Genomic DNA, 19,150 nt, shown 5'->3' with positions numbered 1-19,150 from the left:
TAAAAATAATATATTTTGAATAAATATGTCAATTTTCTGTAATAATTTCGTTAGAATTGATCATAAAAACTTTTTCTTGTTCACGAATATGTGCAAACCGAAACATATTGAAATGAAAATTATTAATTCGAAATTGAGATCGTAGTGGGGGGGAATATATAATTGTTAAATGAAAGCAAAGGCGAAGCGTTTTGCAGATCCCATGAAAATTCTATTGTGTGTATCTGTGTCATAATTATTAACGCTTTGAACGATCGCGATACTAATATGTAGCGCTGCGCAAAGAACTCGTAAAACGGTCCGCAGAAAAACACCCTCTTTTTCATAACACGCAATCTAGTCCTGGTTGCCGAGTGTACAGTGGCCGCAGTCGGCCTGCTGCACAGCTGGTTATAGTATATATGTCCAAATGCACGTGTATATTAATGCAGCGATGTTATCATACCGCGTATGATAAAACTCTGCGTTATAGCACATGCACGCGAACTGTTTATACACGCATTTCCGAGGGGGGAGGGGGAGGGTGATGGAATGAAATTTTTGGGATTCTGAAAAATTACGATATTTATAAACCCTGCTTTGGTGTAAATAGCAACACTATGCCAAATTGATTAATTCTTTAAAATTACTGTTTATTGTTATTAATATTAATAATATAATAATACAATAATAACAGGACACAAGTACGTTTTCCAAAAACATTATATTTATTGATTATAAATTGAAACGTGTAATTTTGCGAACAAAAGCGATGTGAGAATAGTTAATAAAATTTTCGCGACGAAGATATTAATCTCACTGAGAATGAATAGTGTAATAGTCGCGTATCGACACTGATAACTAATAATAAAAATTGTTTGTTCTTCTTTTCTTCAATGAAAATTAACAGGTTGATAATAATGTAACAGCATTCTCGAAATCTTGTAATCTTTCCACTATCTCGTGTGCCAACTACGCTTCTTTATCAGGAACTCGCGAAATCTGCGCTGATAACGATCAAGCATAACCGAATATAATCCAAGGTAATTCATAAATGTTAGCAACATCGTAATTCCGCGTTGCAAACTATTTGCATTTGAAACGCGTTAAAATATTACTACGTTTATAATATATATTTTATTATGATTTTTTTATTTTTTATTACTTATTTTTTATTATTACTTGTCATTTTTTATTATTATTTCTTATTATTACTTGTTATTTTTTATTATTATTATTTTTATTATTACTACTTATTATTTTTTTATTATTACTTGTTATATTTTATTATTACTTACTATTTTTTATTATTACTTGTTATATTTTATAATTACTTATTTTTTACTACTACGTTCCATCGCAGCAGGGACAATTTCCAAGAAGCGTCGATCGTTCCACGTTGCAAGTACTGCTTCAAATCGATCCCTAGTCGGATAAGATTCATTCCGCGCATCACCGCAACGCCTAGACACATTTCCTGGAAACCGACGCGCGACACGTGACTCGAGCGATTTCATAGTCACGATCGATACCGATCGATCGATCGCTCGTAAAAATCCTTTTCCGCCAGATGAGCCGCGCGCGCGCGCGTTTATAATATACACCCGACGAATTTCTCTCGTACGGTTTTTCACATTAACCGGTAATGAGTTGCCGGACACACAAAGTTCCGCACGAAATTCGATTTACGTCGACCCAGTTTCGCGCGTCCCTTGAGAAACTTCGCGTCGGCGTCGCCGTACGGCGTACGCGCGTTACCGGCGGTGGACATCTCACGACCAAGTGAGTCACAACAGCGTCCCGCGGCCGCGGCAGGTTTCCCCGGAATTTCGAGCTCGTCCGATGATTCACCGGATATATCGTAGAACGTCAAAAACCGTATTTCTCTCCGGGCTGAAAGAAATTCCGTAGCGCTCGGCTCGCTCGTCTCTCTCGATTCTTTTCCGGCCTGTGCTTGGGGATTCTTACCTTACCTTGTGATCCATTTGGCTCGGTACAGATTTACAGTCCGCCGCCATTTTCGCAAACTTTTTTGTGATACGCGCAACGTGACGTAATGAATGGACATTCCTGGGGAGGAAAAAGTACAGCCTTGGAGACTGAACAACTTTTTTGAGATTTGTTCGGACTGCTCGAGTGTTTTTGACGTTGAGTGGATTAGGTCGAACGATTTTAAAGAAAACTATATGTATATATTTTTTTACTATACTATTATTATAGTATTATATATTATACTATTACTATACTATTACTATATTATTATATTATACTATTACTATATCATTATAGATATACTGTACTATTATATTATACTATTAATATACAATTATAAATATACTGTACTATTATATTATACTATTACTATACCATTATAGATATACTGTACTATTATATTATACTATTACTATACTATTATAGATATACTGTACTATTATATTATACTATTACTATACTATTATTATACTATTATAGATATACTGTAATATTATATTATACTATTACTATAATATTATGTACTATATAACTATTATTATACTATACTATTACTGTTACTATATTTATATTATATATTTATATAGTAATACTAAGGGTTAATATAATATATACTATACATTTATACATATAGTAAATAATAAGTAACGAGCTGCAAGGCTCGAATATAATCGTGTCTCCTCTCCCTAAATTGTCCATTTTTAGTGCACAATCTGAGCGTCAATTAGAGAGAGAGAGAGAGAGAGAGAGAGAGAGAGAGAGAGAGAGAGAGAGAGAGAGAGAGAGAGATTACTGTAGTTTCGCGCACGCCTCGCGGAGAGATAAGTTATCGTATCTGGTTTGCCGTTAGATGTCTTTCGGTCACGGATAATGCCCCGGGGGGGGGGGCTCTGTGTTCTACGACGTATGATAATGCGCGCCTAGTTAATTATTTCCTCCCGTTGTTACGTGTCGTCGACCTGCCTGAGAACTCTTCGGGGCTGCGCCTACTCTGTCCGCCGGTTACTGGATCGTTGCACGAAACCTTATTGGCCTCGATCGACGACACGGATACCGATTCTCTCCCCGAGACCGCCGCGCACCGAAAAAACAAAGACGCGAAGGAACAAGGCGGGGCGGGAGGGAGGAGGAGGAGGAGGAGGAGGAGGAGGAGGAGGAGGAGGAGGAGGAGGAGGAGGAGGAGGAGGAAGAGGAGGAGGAGGTGGAGGAGGTGGAGGAGGGAGGGGGAGTACGAGAAAATTAAGCAAGTCGCCTGCAGCGAACGTAAACACAGACGCTGTGGAAGCTGTAATTATCGATCGATTTCGATACCCGCCGCCTAATTGAATATGAACCGCGGACCGGTTTTGCAGGAGCTTATTAAGCATGCGCTTTATTAAACCCTCTTGCGCTGTAACAACGTGTTAGGCTCGTTATCAAGATTTCGACCGTGATGCGATAAATATTATAGATAGATGCGCATTCTTTTAGAGCGAAAGAAAACTCGACTATTCCGTTGGGCATGTTTAAACGTCAACGGTTTGACTGATGACGTCATTCGTGGCAAGGGGGTGACGGAATTATTTGCTCAGATTTGAATATTAATTGTTCTCTGTTATAATCATTTATATAATTATATGTTAAATATATGATTTATTATATATATTATATATGTTATTATATATATATTATTACTATATAATTATTTGCTCAGATTTGAAAATTCATTATTATATATTATAATAATTTATATAATTAAATATTAAATATATAATTTATTATATATATAAATGATTAAATATTATAAATATATATATATATATATCTAAATTATTAAACATTATAAATATATATTAATAAAATTTAAATAATATAATATTATTAAATATCTTCAGATCAATTTATCTTTGCTCCAGATTGATCAGCAAAAAGTTAGGATAAAAATCGACGGCCTTAGGCCGACCAATTTGCGTCGAAAGCACTTTTTTTGTCACGTCAAAGACACCCGGAGACGTTCATAAAGCAATACCGCACGAAATTCCAGAGATTCTTCAAACAAACGACTGGTCCGCGCGCGCTTTACAGAAATCTGTAGAGCGTCCGCCGCGTAACCATGAATTCTGCATTCTTGCTAAACGCTGTCGGATCTTCGCCAGGGCTCGGGAAACGGATGGGTAGATCCGTGGCTGACGATAAGGGGACGCGGTTTCCATAGAACGACAGAGAAAATAGGAAGCCCGAGGAGGATGCTCGGCCGGTTTCACGGAACCGGCGAGACAAACATCGCGTTAGTCGGAATTCTGTTCATGGAAATTTAATACAAGTCGTCCGTAATGATCCCCGGGTTCGCACGAAGCTTTCGTGCCGCTTGCGCCGCGACGCGACGCGATGCGGCGCGACGCGTCGCTTCTTGTAATCGCGGCTTAATCTCGGAAACCGAGCGACACACCGAACTGGAAATGCAGAAAGGAATCGCGCGGGCGCCGGAGTCTCGCGTCACACGTTTTCCTTGTCGTGCGACTAAATATAATTGCCGCATTGAATTTTAGCGAATTGAATTTTTACCGAATTCAATTTTATCGAATTGAATTTTATCGAATTGAATTTTTACCGAATTCAATTTTATCGAATTCAATTTTTACCAAATTCAATTTCATCGAATTCAATTCTTACCGAATTGAATTTTTACCGAATTGAATATTATCGAATTGAATTTTTACTGAATTGAATTTTTATCGAATTCAATTTTTACCCAATTCAATTTTATCGAATTCAATTTTTTCGAATTGAATTTTTACCGAATTCAATTTGAATTGAATTGTCGTTCTGTTACCTTTGCAATCGATGTCGCGGGTTCGATGCGATTGCGATACGACGGTGTACAATAAATTAGCATCGCGCAGCTACAATTAATAGTTTCACGTAATTTCACGGGGGGGGGGGGGGGGGGTGCGCTGGGTATATTGCGTTTAAATGAACCCGCTCGAAGTTAAATTTAATTTCCGAGTTAAATTTCATCGTATTCTATTCGATTTCTTTCTGTCTGTACAAAGTGACGTGAACGGTTCGACGCGATCGCAACGGTGTAATAAATAAATTGATAAAGTAATAAATAATTAATTAATTAATATTGTAACTTTTATAAGTGTATAATTATAACTTTCGTCCGGCAAAACATTGACATTAAGGGTTCGGTAAACTAGTATCGGACAGATAAAATTAATGGTATCTTCTAACGAAGGAAACGGAGAATATACAGGGTGTCGTATTAAAATCGACTCACTCGAATATCCTCGAAAATGTTGACGATGCGATATAATTTTTTAGACAAAAGCTTTCAAGGGAAAAAATTATCTTTCATCGTTTCATAGCAACATTATTTTTGTTAACAATTGAATGATAATTTTTTAATAATTGAAAACAATTTTTTTACAATTAAAAGAAAGTGTTTTAACAATTAAACAAAAATATTACAACGATTAGAAGACAATTTCTTAACAATTAAAAGTCAATTTTATTATTATACATCGATTAAAAGACAATTTCCTAACAATTGAAACAAAAATTCTCTTAACAATTGAAAGGAAATGTTCCAACAATTGAAAAAAATATTTTAACAATCGAAAGGCGAAAGAAACAATCTTTAACAATGAAAAGTCAATTTTTTAACAATTGAGAAACAATTGAAAAACAATTAAAGGGAAATGTTTTAACAATTAAAGAAAAACGCTTCAGCAATTAAGAGAAAATGTTTTAACAGTAAAAAGTCAGCTAAAATCGTGTACCACATATACATCATCGTAGCGCGTAACGGACCGGGCGTCGTTTTAATTTAATTGGAAACGGTGTTTACGAGGCTCGAAGAAAATCCCCGGCGCTCCCAGATTGCAACTGTTTCATCGTAATCTCGACTTTAATTAGCAGCTATAGGACCCTCGCACATGATCCGGTGACGCGTGGTGTGGGTCTGTACACACACGACTCGCACCCGCCGCCCCCCTCCTCCCCACCCTGAACGGCACCCGAGGTAGACTAATTTAACACTTCCACCCCACGGTTTGCCCTTTTTTTCTACCGGTTCATTAAGCTCCTCCCGGCCTTTGTATCACCTGTGCGTACGCAGCTTTTTCATCGGCTTCTTCCTCTGCACATCGGAAACGGAACGACGCGGAACAAACGACGAATTTAAAGTCAACCACCATCCACTTTCGCATTCCCGTCGTCGAAATTGCATTCCTCGTGTCGTCGGTACATATATATGTGTACGTTATGTATTCCCTATTTATTACGGGTCCCGATCTTGTTTCAATTTTCCGAGGAAATTACTGGAATTTCGTGTTCTCTTCGAATTATTCGCATTCCGTTTGAGAAACATTCATATGTTTAAATATTATATAGTATAATTTAAATATTAAATGTTTTTATATTATATGTATTATATTATATTATATTATAATATTATATTCTATACTGTATTATTATATTATTATTTTCTATATTATAGTATTATATTATATATTTTCTACATTATATTATATTATAATATTATACTATTGTAGTATTATATATAATATTATAATATTATATTCTATATTATAGTATTATATAATATTATAACATTATATTCTATATTATAGTATTATATAATATTATAACATTATATTCTATATTATAGTATTATATAATATAATATTATAATATTATTTTCTATATTATAGTATTATATAATATTATAATATTATATTCTATGTTATAGTATTATATAATATTATAACATTATATTCTATATTATATTATTATATTATATTATAATATTATATTAATATATTATATTATTACATACTATATATATTATTATAAATTACTGTCGTCACGCCGTCCTCGTGGCGCAGCAAAATTACCAAAAAAAATAAACAAAGGAAAAGGATTTTTCGATTTCGTCCGGTCCCGGCCGCATCTCCTCCAATCATCGCCGTGATCCACGTGCTCGGGGCACGCAGGTGCAACGCCGTGCAAGCACCTGCGAGAGACGCGCGTTGCACCTGCATGTCAGCTGCCGTGGTCCTATTTCGCCAAGGTCGTGTTTGTCACGTGACGCCCGCCCTATGGGCCCCGCCTTGAGGGCTATCGCGAAATTTGATATCTCCGGCCCCGTAGTACGAGACACGATGTACAGCTCTCGGATGCATGTGTGGTTCCCGGCGATCTCGCAGCTCGCCGAGCGAAGGGCGCCCTGCACGCCGAGCGAAGGGCGCTGCCCGCGCTACTTCCGCGAGAGAGCCATTTTAACGAAAATGCTTCACCGTCTCGATGTCCAAGTCGCATTTCGAACATTCTCGAGAGCTATTGTCCCATGTTTGTACGTTTAACTGAAATGAAAAATAATAATAATAATAATAATAATAATTTTCAGTTATTTTAATATCTGAAATAATATCTTTTTATGTGTGTAATTACTGTAAATTCGTTCCGAGCGACAACGTGTGTACGGTAAATTAAACGAAAAGTAAAAACGGTTGTTGTTAATTGGTAAATATAATATCAAGACTTCCGTCTTAAAGCTACGACTTTTTAATTGCACAAGTTTCAATTAGATGCGTAAATTAATAGTTGTTTGAGGTTTGCTAGTTAGGTGACACGGAAGTGGACAGATCGGGATGAGGAGATACGATTATTATATATTATATATAATTGTAATATATAATATACAATAAAAATAATAATATGTATAATATGTATATATTATACATATTATTATTATTATACAATAATATTATAATAATATTATAATATAATATTAATATATTCATTATATTAATATAACATAATATTATAATTATACAATATATGATATAATAATAATATAATATAATTAATAATATAATAATTTATATATATTATACATATTATTATATATTATTTTTATATTTGTTGACTAATCGGTAACTATAAAAACGAGCCGCAAAATATACAATATAATAACAATATAATATATATTATATATAATACAATTATTATTAAATATAATTTATATATATATTGTACATAATATTATATATTATTTTTGTAATTGTTCACTACATTGTTAACTAATTATTAACTATAAAAACGAGGTCACAAGGCTCGAATAATCTCACCTCTTCCCAAATTGTCCATTTTTCTGCACAAAATCTCTTGCACAAATTACGAAGAATTTACTCTGCAACGTTATTTATCATTTCGAAAAGCAACTCGATCGTTGCCGTTCGTAAAAAAAATCCCATTAATTCTCACAGTCCTCTTTTTTTTTTCTCCATTGAAATCGCCGGCTGCTGTTGCTCGAACGAACGAACGCGCGGTGGTGTCCTCGCGTCTAATCCATATTTTGTCGCGTCGCGTCGCGTTCCCGATTCCCTATTAAAGGTTTCGATTGTATTGGAAATTGACCCCACTCGAGGTGACAAGGAATCGCCGCGTACGGTATTGTCTGCTCGACACAACAGGTGGTCGGAAGGATTTTACCAGGTTTCCATATCGCGTTGCTTCCCGACCAAGCGCCGATCAATGCCGAATGTGAACATCTGAGCTCTCCGGACAACCGGGCAGCCTGAACCAATTAAAAATATTGCGGAGAACACATAGCGAGAACACAGCGCTCCCTTTTGCTTCGCCACGAGTCACGTCGTTGAGTATTTTTTTCTTTTTCTTTTAGCTTCGCTGGTCGAATCGGGTTCGATCGAAACTGCGATCGATCGATCAATCGATCAAAGTATATAAATCGATCGATATATGTAAATATATAATATAAATATATATAAATATATTGTAAATATAAATATGAATAATATCAATATTATAAATATATATGAATAATATTAATATTATGAATATGAATAATATCAATATTATGAATATGAATAATATCAATATTATGGATATATGAATAATATGAATATTATGAATATGAATAATATGAATACTATAAATATTATGAATATGAATAGTATGAATAATATGAATATTATAAATATTATGAATATGAATAATATGAATATTATAAATATTATGAATATGAATAATATGATTATTATAAATATTATGAATATGAATAATATGATTATTATATATATTATGAATAGGAATATTATGAATATGAATATTATGAATATGAATACTATGAATATGAATACTATGAATAAGTATACTATGAATATGAATACTATGAATAAGTATACTTTGAATATGAATATAATGAATATAAATATTATGAATATAAATATAAAATATAAATGTGTGCATATTTCACAAATACTTGTGAAGCGGTTTTAAGCTTATTCGCGAGGATGATTTGGAACTTTCGTGTGTCGATAAAATTTCTGGCAAGCATGTGTGTTTATCGGTTAGCCGACGTCTCATTAACCATCTGCACGGTTCTTTGTTCCAGGCTCGAGCCCTGAGTTCGGTGTCCCGGACATGACGGTGATCAGCGACATCGACGAGACGGGAATCAATCGGAATCTCCAAGTTCGATATGGGAGAGACCAGATATATGTATCCTTTGATTAAATCTACGAAGAAGACAGAATTGAACCAGGTAAAAGTCGTAAAAAGAAAAGTCTCTGGGAAAGGGCCCGAGTCGATTGTCTTGTCGCAAAGAATAATAGAGCCCGTATTCGGTCACCGAGAAATTCGCCAGATCTTCCAACGGATGAATTACTGTTATTTTTGGAATATCTCATGGCTTTTCGATGTACGCATGATCATTATTATGATTCGAATCTGTCGATACCAAAATAGCTGATTTTTTTATCCACGAGGAGTTTATGCCAGGCGTCGACAATATAATTTGACAATGTTATAATTGTTTTTGTAACAATTGGAACTCGAATCTTGAATTATTGCTATTTAATAGTTATTATAATTATTATTTGTTATTTAATAGTTATTCAATTATTATTTGCTATTCAATAGCTATTCAATTATTATTTGCTATTTAATAGCTATTCAATTATTATTTGCTATTTAATAGTTATTCAATTATTATTTATTTAGTTCCTTAATTATTTAAACGTTGCACGCTAATGTTTATTGCGTCAAATAAAATAAGTCAAAATCGATTGTTCTTATTTCCCATATAAATAATGAAAAGGTCCAAGTTCGATCGAGTAAAAACAATTTTATTAAAAAACGCGTTCTTCTTTTTCTTTTTTAATAAAATCTTACAATTTTTCTTAGAATTGCATTTTATCACCGCGGACGAATAAATAATTAATTAGCAGCGAAGGGCTAGCACATGAAAATACTATTATATTTTTAATAGTTTTAGTCTTTTAATAGTGATATTTCGCTTCGTTTTTGACGCAGAAGAAAAACATTGCCAACGGCTGTTCTAGACTGAAACACTGGTTTCAGACAGCGGAATATCAAAAATTCCATACGCGTACCGTGTAAACTAACAAGCACACACGGTCACATGTGAAACCGCCTTAATCCGCGCTAGCAAGAGTTTCGCAAAAAGTGGGGAACGGATGTCCGTCCATTTCATCATTCCTCCCGTCATTACGTCCTAGAGTTAGAATTCCTCTCGTACGCGAACGTACGTACGTACGTCCAGCTCGCACGAGTTTGGTCTTTGCCTCGCGATGATGCAATCAAGGCTATGATTTATATGCCCTTTTGTTTTTCAACGCGAACGTCGAGCCACCGATGAAAAACCTGTTGGGCGTCGCGTTGCAACCAGAGTTGCCTATTACTCCAATAAAATTTTATTCTTTGCTAATTTCTTCTTTATTATTATTATTTCTTTTTGTTCTTTATTTATTATTATAAAATTTTATATAATGTATAATAATAATATAAATAACATAATATATAATAATACACAATAATAATATACGATAATAATATACAATAATAATATAATATAATATATAATAATTTATAGTAATATACAATAATATTATAATATAATATATAATAACATACAATAATAATATAATATATAATTATTTATTATATATAATATTTATTTAATTATTACATAATTGATAATATTATTATATTGATAAATATAATTATATCAATATTATCATATTGATAAATATAATTATATCGATATTATTAAATTAATAAGTATAATTATATCAATATTATTATATTGATAAATATCATTATATCAATATTATTATATTGATAAATATCATTATATCAATATTATTATATTGATAAATACAATTGTATCAAGATTATCATATTGATAAATATAATTATATCAATGTTATCATATTGATAAATACAATTATATCAATATCATCATATTGATGAATATAATTATATCAATAGAATTATTGATATAATGATAGAATTATTGACGCTTCCTAAACGAGGAAAACGTCGCGCAAAGCCACGATAAAAGCTCCTTACGACCGCACACAGTGTCATTGGTCACAATCTTCCAAATCGACAATACCCAGAAAACGTCTTCGTCCCATCACATTTCTCACCGAGTGAAACACAACGAAGAGAAATTCTGTCCGCCGTGTCTGGACCGCGGCGAGGGGGCGGCGGGAGGGTGGGGGATGGGCACGGAATTTGGACCGTGCCGTGCCAAGAGGAGGAGGCTCGGTTCGACGTTACCAAGAATGGCAGCCGGAAAGAGAATTAAAAGTAGGGAATCCAAGAACGGCGGAACAGAAAGGTGAAAACGACGACGAGAGGCAGGCTGCTCGCTAGGCTGAGAGAAAGAAGAAAGGGTTGCGTCGGGGAGGGGGGGGGGGTGGAAAGGAGAGCTATATATAGGTATGAATTTTGTAGGGGTGGGGCGTTGCTCCCGGGTTGGTTCGTTGCCATGACGACAACCCCAGTCAGCTGGTGAACCACCCCAGGGCCAGACCCATTCATCGGGACGGGTTTGCCGACCCAACGACCGACACCGACGACCCACTGTCGTTTCTTGTCGAGCTTTAATCCACCCCCGCGCGCGCGCGTCTCTTCGACACGCGGACTGCCGCGGCAAGACGGCCGAATGATCATCGGAGGAGGGAAGGGGCTCTCTGGGGTAGTGGAGCCGGTTACTGTGCTGTGACGTTGCCGCAGTTGCTGTGCGTGTCTTCGGGGGGTTGTTTTTATTGGGGGTGGGATATGGTGAAAGTAACTGTTGCATTGTATAAGTTGTTGTTGAAATAAATTAATTGTTGTGAATTAATAATATTGGATTATTATAGTAACTTATCAAAGTAACTATTATGGAACGTTTCGTAGGGTTTACAAGGTTATATAATAATAACTTATACTATTGCATTGTATAAGTTGTTATAGAAATAAGTTAATTGTTATAAATTAATGATATTTGATTATTATAGTAACTTGTCAAATTATAGCAACTTATAAATGTTACTATTATGGAACGTTTCGTAGGGGTTGCAAGGTTATATAATAATAACTTATACTATTGCATTGTATAAGTTATTATTGAAATAAATTTTACTTTTTATTATATTATTATATATATAATCTTCTCGAAAGTTAGTTTCCATATTTTTAAACGGGTTAAAACGCAAACCCTTAAATATATCGACTTAAAAACAAAGTGACTTATGCCACTTTCAAAATAAACGGCTCAGTTATAATCGAATAAGACATACGAAAAATTATTATTCAATTAAATTATCATTATTAAATTATTATTATTCAATAAAAGAAATGTAATATTTTCTTTTTTGTTCGAAGTAAACGTAAAGTCAATTACACCTGCCAACCGAACGAAATTGCACAGTAATTGGTCAGCCCGTGGTAACCGCGTCGCCGTTACGCCATTGTTACGTGCAATTAGCATCGAAACTCTCTGGAAGTATCGGTTAGCCCGCCGCGGGGCAATATCGAGAATATCCAAACCGGCGCCGCCGCTTCGCGACCACCCCTTTATTCGAGAATATTCAACTAAATCCGATCGGGGACTGTAATTGGTTTTCGACGAGAGAATGCAGCCTAATGATTCGCGGACCATACCGCGGGGTGGGGGAACTGGGGACGATGATAATAGTGACCGATGTGCTGGGTTTACAACTTTCTCTGGACAGACGAGGCTTTGGCGTATTCATAACTCTTTGAGGAGAGAATTTGAGAAGAATTAGGCGGGGTGCTCTGTTCAATGAATTAGCACCCTCCCTTCCCCCCACCCCCTTTCCATTCAATAGAAATGCGACTATTGATGATATTATTCTTATATATATATATATATATATATATTATATTTTTAACATTTTTATATAATTTTATGTAAAGTTATTATAAGTTGATTATGAACAGTTGATAAAATTTATTATTCGAACCTTGTGGTTTGTTTTTATAGTTACGAATTGTCAATAACTATGAAAACGAGCCGCAAATAATTATAAATATAATAAAATATATATAATATAATATGTTTACAATAATATATATAATAAATATATATAAAATATAAATATAATATAATATATATATGTATATAATAAAATAATTATAAATATTAGTTCGAACAATCGTATCTGCTCTTCCCAAATCGTCCATTTCTGAGGACAATCTAAGCGTCAATTAGAGAGACATATAGCGTACACCGTCCTCGCGCGCGAGGAATTAAGCGGCCGCTAACGAGTTAAGCGGTGCCCTCGGCGCGTAATCGCTAGCGGAGTTTTCGCCGCGGTGAGTTCGGCCCCGCGATCAAACGCGGAGGAGGGTGGGGGGAGGGATTCGAGCGCGCGAGATGATGCGCTCGCCTCGACGATTTAGGTCGTGATCGTCGGTGCAGCGCTCGTTGCACCGGGCGGCACTTCCTCGTCGCGCGCCGCGACCTCCGACGTCGCGGCGTGTGGGACGAGAGCGCATAATATCGCCCACGAGGAACATCTCAGTCGGCGAACGGGACTTCGCAGTTGCCCCCCCCCCCCCGTCTTTCGTTGCAGCGTGCTCGAGTTTGGTATTAGGTATTAGCGACGTGTGAAATGTCGAATTTTTTAAAGCGAATATGCATTGTGAATATATACACCGTAATATACGTAGGGTGTCCCAAAAATGTCTCGCAATCCGAAAGTGGCGGGTTCCTCGGGCCATTCGAAGCAACTTTTTCCTTTACAAAAATGTTCTCCGAGGCACCGTTAACGAGTTATTAACGAAAAACAGTGACCAATGAGAGGCGAGCTCGGCTGGCGCGCGGCGACCGAGCCAATGAGCGGAACCGGGCTTCGCGCGCCGGTTGGCTGGGCCGCCTCGCGTCAGCCGTACTCGATTCTTATTGGTCGCTGTTTTTTCGTTGATAACTCGTCAACGGTGCCTCGGAGAACATTCTTGTAAAGGAAGAAGTTGCTTCGAATGATCCGAGGAACCCGCCATTTCCGGATTGCGAGACATTTTTCGGACACCCTGTATATACACCGCGTCTGTATTCTGGATTAACGTTCGCCCATTGTCGCCGGCCGGCAAACATTTATTTGCATCAACGGGCCGAGATTGCAGCTTATTACGCGAAATAATGTGACCTCTTGCGTCGCTGCTTGTCGCAACGGCTGATCGCGGATCATCGGCCGCGTTTCCGAGCCGACCGGAACGTTCGCGCTCGGCGCAGACTTAGGAAAATTTTGATTGAGAATTAAAAAAGAACTATTTGAAAGAATTTATTTCGGTTATTAATTTAATTGCATTATTTATTCGAATTTAATTAAATTATTTATTAATTTAATTGTGTTATTTATTAAAATTCAATTTAATTGTGTTATTTATTCAAATTGAATACAATTATTTATTAATTTAATTAATTTATTCATTAATTCACTTTACTTTTCATAAATTTCATTTAATTTTTTAAACTTAATTTAATTACTATATCACTGCAGCTGCTAATAGAATGTTTTCAGAAACGAAACAAGATCGAAATGCATCTAATGCCCGATAAAATTGTTTTAACAAATCAACTCGATTAAATAAACCGTGTCTGCGTGTCTGGGCACAACGAGTTTGCTAAATTACTCGGCGCCCAATCGAATTACCGGCCGCGTCTGAACGAGCCTTTACAGGGAACGATTAAACGTATCGCCAGCTTCTCTAAAGATCCCCCCTCGACGGAAAATGAAAGAGCGACGGTAACAAAGTTACGTTCGTTTTCCGTTGAAACGGCGATCCCCGGTCAATTATCCCGTCGATCGAATATAATAAATTGCAATTCAAGCGGCGAGCCTCTCCGTCGTCGGTCTACATTATGAAAACGTTTGCGCCGGCCGATCGAGAATCTCGTTAAGGTGGCCGACGGACGATGAGGTTAATTTCACCGACGAAGCCAATGCAGTTTCGTCGCGATCGGCCACCGTTTTCTATCGCGGCTAATTGCGTTACGAAAATTGAAAGTGAACGGGGACGGACGACGACGGGATCCGTCGCGGCGGTGGTTCGACGGCCACCGCTGTCGCGGCGAGATACGCCGACGGCATACAAATTAACGGCAACGTTAAAGCAACGATTTTATTAATTCTTTCGCCGCGAAAGTCAGGACACGTACGCTTCGCGATTCGCTTCCGCGCGAATCGGTTGCCGTTCAAAAGCAGCTTAACGACGCGACTGACTAAGCGACTTCTTTTTGTACAAATTGAACGCGGTCGAAATACCATAATTTTTGCCCTAATCGCGCTCAGATTTCGCGCAAAACTCATTTTCAATTATAAAAACGAGTTTCCGAGTCGTCCATTTTTGTTTAGCAGCTGAGGGACAATTGGAGAGAATTTACTGCAAACAGGCTGTCCCAAAAATGTTCCCGAGGTCATTTCAAGCAACTTTTTCCTTTGCGAAAATTCAATCCGCGGCTTCGTTTACGAGTTATTAGCGAAAAGACGCGGACCAATCGGAGCGCGAGTGCGGCCGGCGCTCCGCCCTCGCGACCGATGCCGCGTCGCGCCGGCCAACCGACGCAGCGGCGGTGGTCGCGAGGGTGCGGCGCCAGACGTACGCGAACATTCATTGGGTCAGCGATTTTCGTTAATAACTCGCGAACGAAGCGTCGGATTACATTTTCGCAAAGGAAAAAGTTGCTTCGAATCGTCTCGGGAATTAGTTCTTCCACGTGTGAACATAATTGTGAGACATCCTGTATTGTATTGACGCAACGTTTTTCCTTAGAGCTATAGATATTGTTTTGAAGCGGTAGCATCCGTTATTCGCGTGATTCATTTCTTTATTTATTTCGTTCGCAAAGTTAGTTCTGCCATTCTTTCCTGGATCAAGAAGGCATTCGTTTATCGTGGTTTGCAATCTTATCCGCGTTATAGTCCTCTCTTAGTTCCGGGCGCTTGTGGTTTTCCGCGGGTTAATATAATAAAACTGAATACGTATTTTGCTGTTTTTTTTTTAAATCAGTTAACCAAGAATGACGAACTGTTTCGTCATAACGGGAAGACGACGACAATAAATGAAATCAAGGAAGACGCTTTTTGTCGTGGAAATTTTTAAGAGTAGTGCGCGCAGCGCGTTACGTTATAATAATATGATGTTCTTATGATATAATATTATTGTAGTATGCTATAATATTATTATTATATATATTATATTATAGTGTTACATATTATATTAATGTAATACAATATTATTATTATATATATTATACTATTACATATTATATTAATATAATATAATATTATTATTATATATCATTATATTATACTATTACATATTATATTAATGCAATACAATATTATTATTATATATCATTATATTATATTAATACAATACTATATTATTATTATATTATTATTATTATATAATAGTGATGTAATATGTATTATACTATATAATAATAATATAATAATATATATTAAAAATAATAATATAATACATATTATATTATATAACAAAGGGCAACGACCCTGAACCAGCAGTCGCGAACCAATTCGAAAACAGTTCGAACATCTCCGCCGTCACCATTTTCTGCGTCCGCCCGTCGTCTGGGAATCCGCGAGCCTTTTCACCCCCGAGCCGCAATCCGCATCCCCTAATCTCGCACGCGGAGGGCAGCGGCGCGAGACCAAAGCTCTCGCCGCTCTACGCGCTTCAAACGTTGTATGCAGTTGCGATTGCGTCGACGTCTCCGGTCCTCGCGCCCTCCGGCATCCGTTTACCCTCTCTCTCTCTCTCTCTCTCCCTCCGGCTCTCTTTTCCGGTATTCGGCTTCAGCGTATACAACGGATACTTTCGCGGCGCGAGGGTGGCTCTCGTTAACCTCTCGCTGGCGAAGCGCTCTTAGCCGGTTTCAATTGCTTTCGTCGAGGACGAGCCACCTTTTAGCGGCGTGTGTCGCGGGGTCGAGGGACCATGGGCGGCTGACTAGAGAGAGAGAGAGAGAGAGAGAGAGAGAGAGAGAGAGAGAGAGAGACCCGTGCAACACACGGGGACACAGGGCCGGAGGGCCGGATATGCGGTCGCTCTCGAGAACCCCATCCACTGTTTGCAGAATCCGCTCGACGCGCTGGCGAATTAGGCCACGCGAAAAAGACGAGACGTCCAGGTCGAAGTGCATATCCTCCTCGGTGTTCCCCCCTCCACCCTTGCTCGTCGCATGGAGGGGCGAGGCGACGGAAGTTGCGAAAAAATTAAGGAACACCTGCTGAAACTGATGCGATGATTTTTCTTTTTTTTATGCTTGAGCTGAAGCGTGGCTGTGTAAAGGGAAAATGGAGGGAATGTAGACCTTTAATTGAATAATAATAATGACAATCATAATAACAATAATAATAATAATAACAATAATAATAATTTAATTGAATATAATAGTTTTATTAAATTGACTATAAACTAAAGAGAATATAAAATTATTATAATATAATAATAATATATATAATATAATAATTATAATATATTATATTATTATTATTATAATATAATAATTTTATATTTTATAAATATATTTTATATATTATATAAAAATATTTTATATTTATTTTATTTAAAAGTTTACTCTTGCACAAATGTTCGGCGGAGATACGTAATTTGTTAACCTTGAGAATTTTTGTTAAACTTGAAACGACGACGACGACGTAAAACGACGATTAATGACGGTCCGGGATCAGCAGAGTCCTACGGTCGGGGTAGAGATGACCCAGAAAGGGTGCTCTCGCGGCGACGGACGGCTCGCAAACAGAGCATGAAATTTTCAATAAAATTCAGCCCGGCAACCGGTTGACCTAACGAGAGATTGACCTGAAAACGTGGACCCGCTGGAAAAAATAAAAAAGGAATAGCGAGGCACGCGACGACTTGCATTTTAAACATTGCAAATGTTTTAAAATAGGAAAACGCATGAAAATTATTGTATTTAAAATATTGAAAATAATTGTAATATAATAATATAATAATATATAATATATATTATATATAATATAATAATATATAATATATAATATATATAATATAATAATATAATAATATATAATATATATTATATATAATATAATAATAAAATAATATATAATATATATTATATATAATATAATAATATAATATAATAATCATACTATAATAATTGAAAATATTGAAAACAATTTTAATACAATAATCTAAAATATCGAAAATAATTATAATACAATAATTAAAAATATTGAAACTACCGAATGATCGTCTACGTGGAACGAGTACTGTAAATTCTAAAAAGGAAAAAAAAGGACAGTGATTCTCCTCGGATCACGATGGCTTTTCCATGAGCCGGCCGTTCACCGAAGAGGAAATGCCTGTTCGCAGCACGAAGGAAACTCCTTACGGGCAACCGCATTTCCTTCCATTGTCGTCCGCGATATTAATCTTTCCCGGCCGCGGAAAACGTTCCCGAATGCGGCAAGAATCCAAGAAATTCCGTTCGAAGGACCGAAGTCGTCTGCGACGCGGCTTCTACTAATGGGCCGCGTGCCTGCAATTTTTACGATTTTGAGGGTCACGGCGAAAAGCGCCTCTCGGATCTCTTTCCCTTTTTTAAGTACGTTAAATATTATAAATTAATGGATTTATTTATTTATTGAATAAATTCCCTGACCGCTGCATTCAATTTGTCCAGTTGCTAACATTCACGGATAATAAAAAATAACATAATAATAATAATAATAATAATTTTCTAATATAACATTCACGGATATCATAAAAATGGGAGTGGGAGACATTTATAACTGAAATCGGCCAAATATTGCTAACCCAATACATATAGTCGACACCTGCC

The 19,150-nt window shown here is 36.4% G+C and overlaps 1 protein-coding gene across 2 annotated transcripts in view; it reads left to right on the top strand.

Moving 5' to 3' along the window:
* The window catches only part of Myo81F (unconventional myosin 81F), a 62,505-nt gene that overhangs the window by 2,011 nt on the left and 41,344 nt on the right, over positions 1-19,150 (top strand). For both annotated transcript variants that reach the window (XM_033471945.2, XM_033471946.2), the window contains exon 2: positions 9,374-9,480. In XM_033471945.2, the coding sequence (XP_033327836.1) occupies positions 9,374-9,480 (107 nt within the window). The remainder of the gene's footprint in view (positions 1-9,373; positions 9,481-19,150) is intronic.

Source organism: Megalopta genalis, chromosome 16 (assembly GCF_051020955.1).
Source record: "Megalopta genalis isolate 19385.01 chromosome 16, iyMegGena1_principal, whole genome shotgun sequence".
Taxonomy (NCBI): Eukaryota; Metazoa; Arthropoda; class Insecta; order Hymenoptera; family Halictidae; genus Megalopta; species Megalopta genalis.
This window is presented reverse-complemented; position numbering and strand designations above follow the sequence as displayed.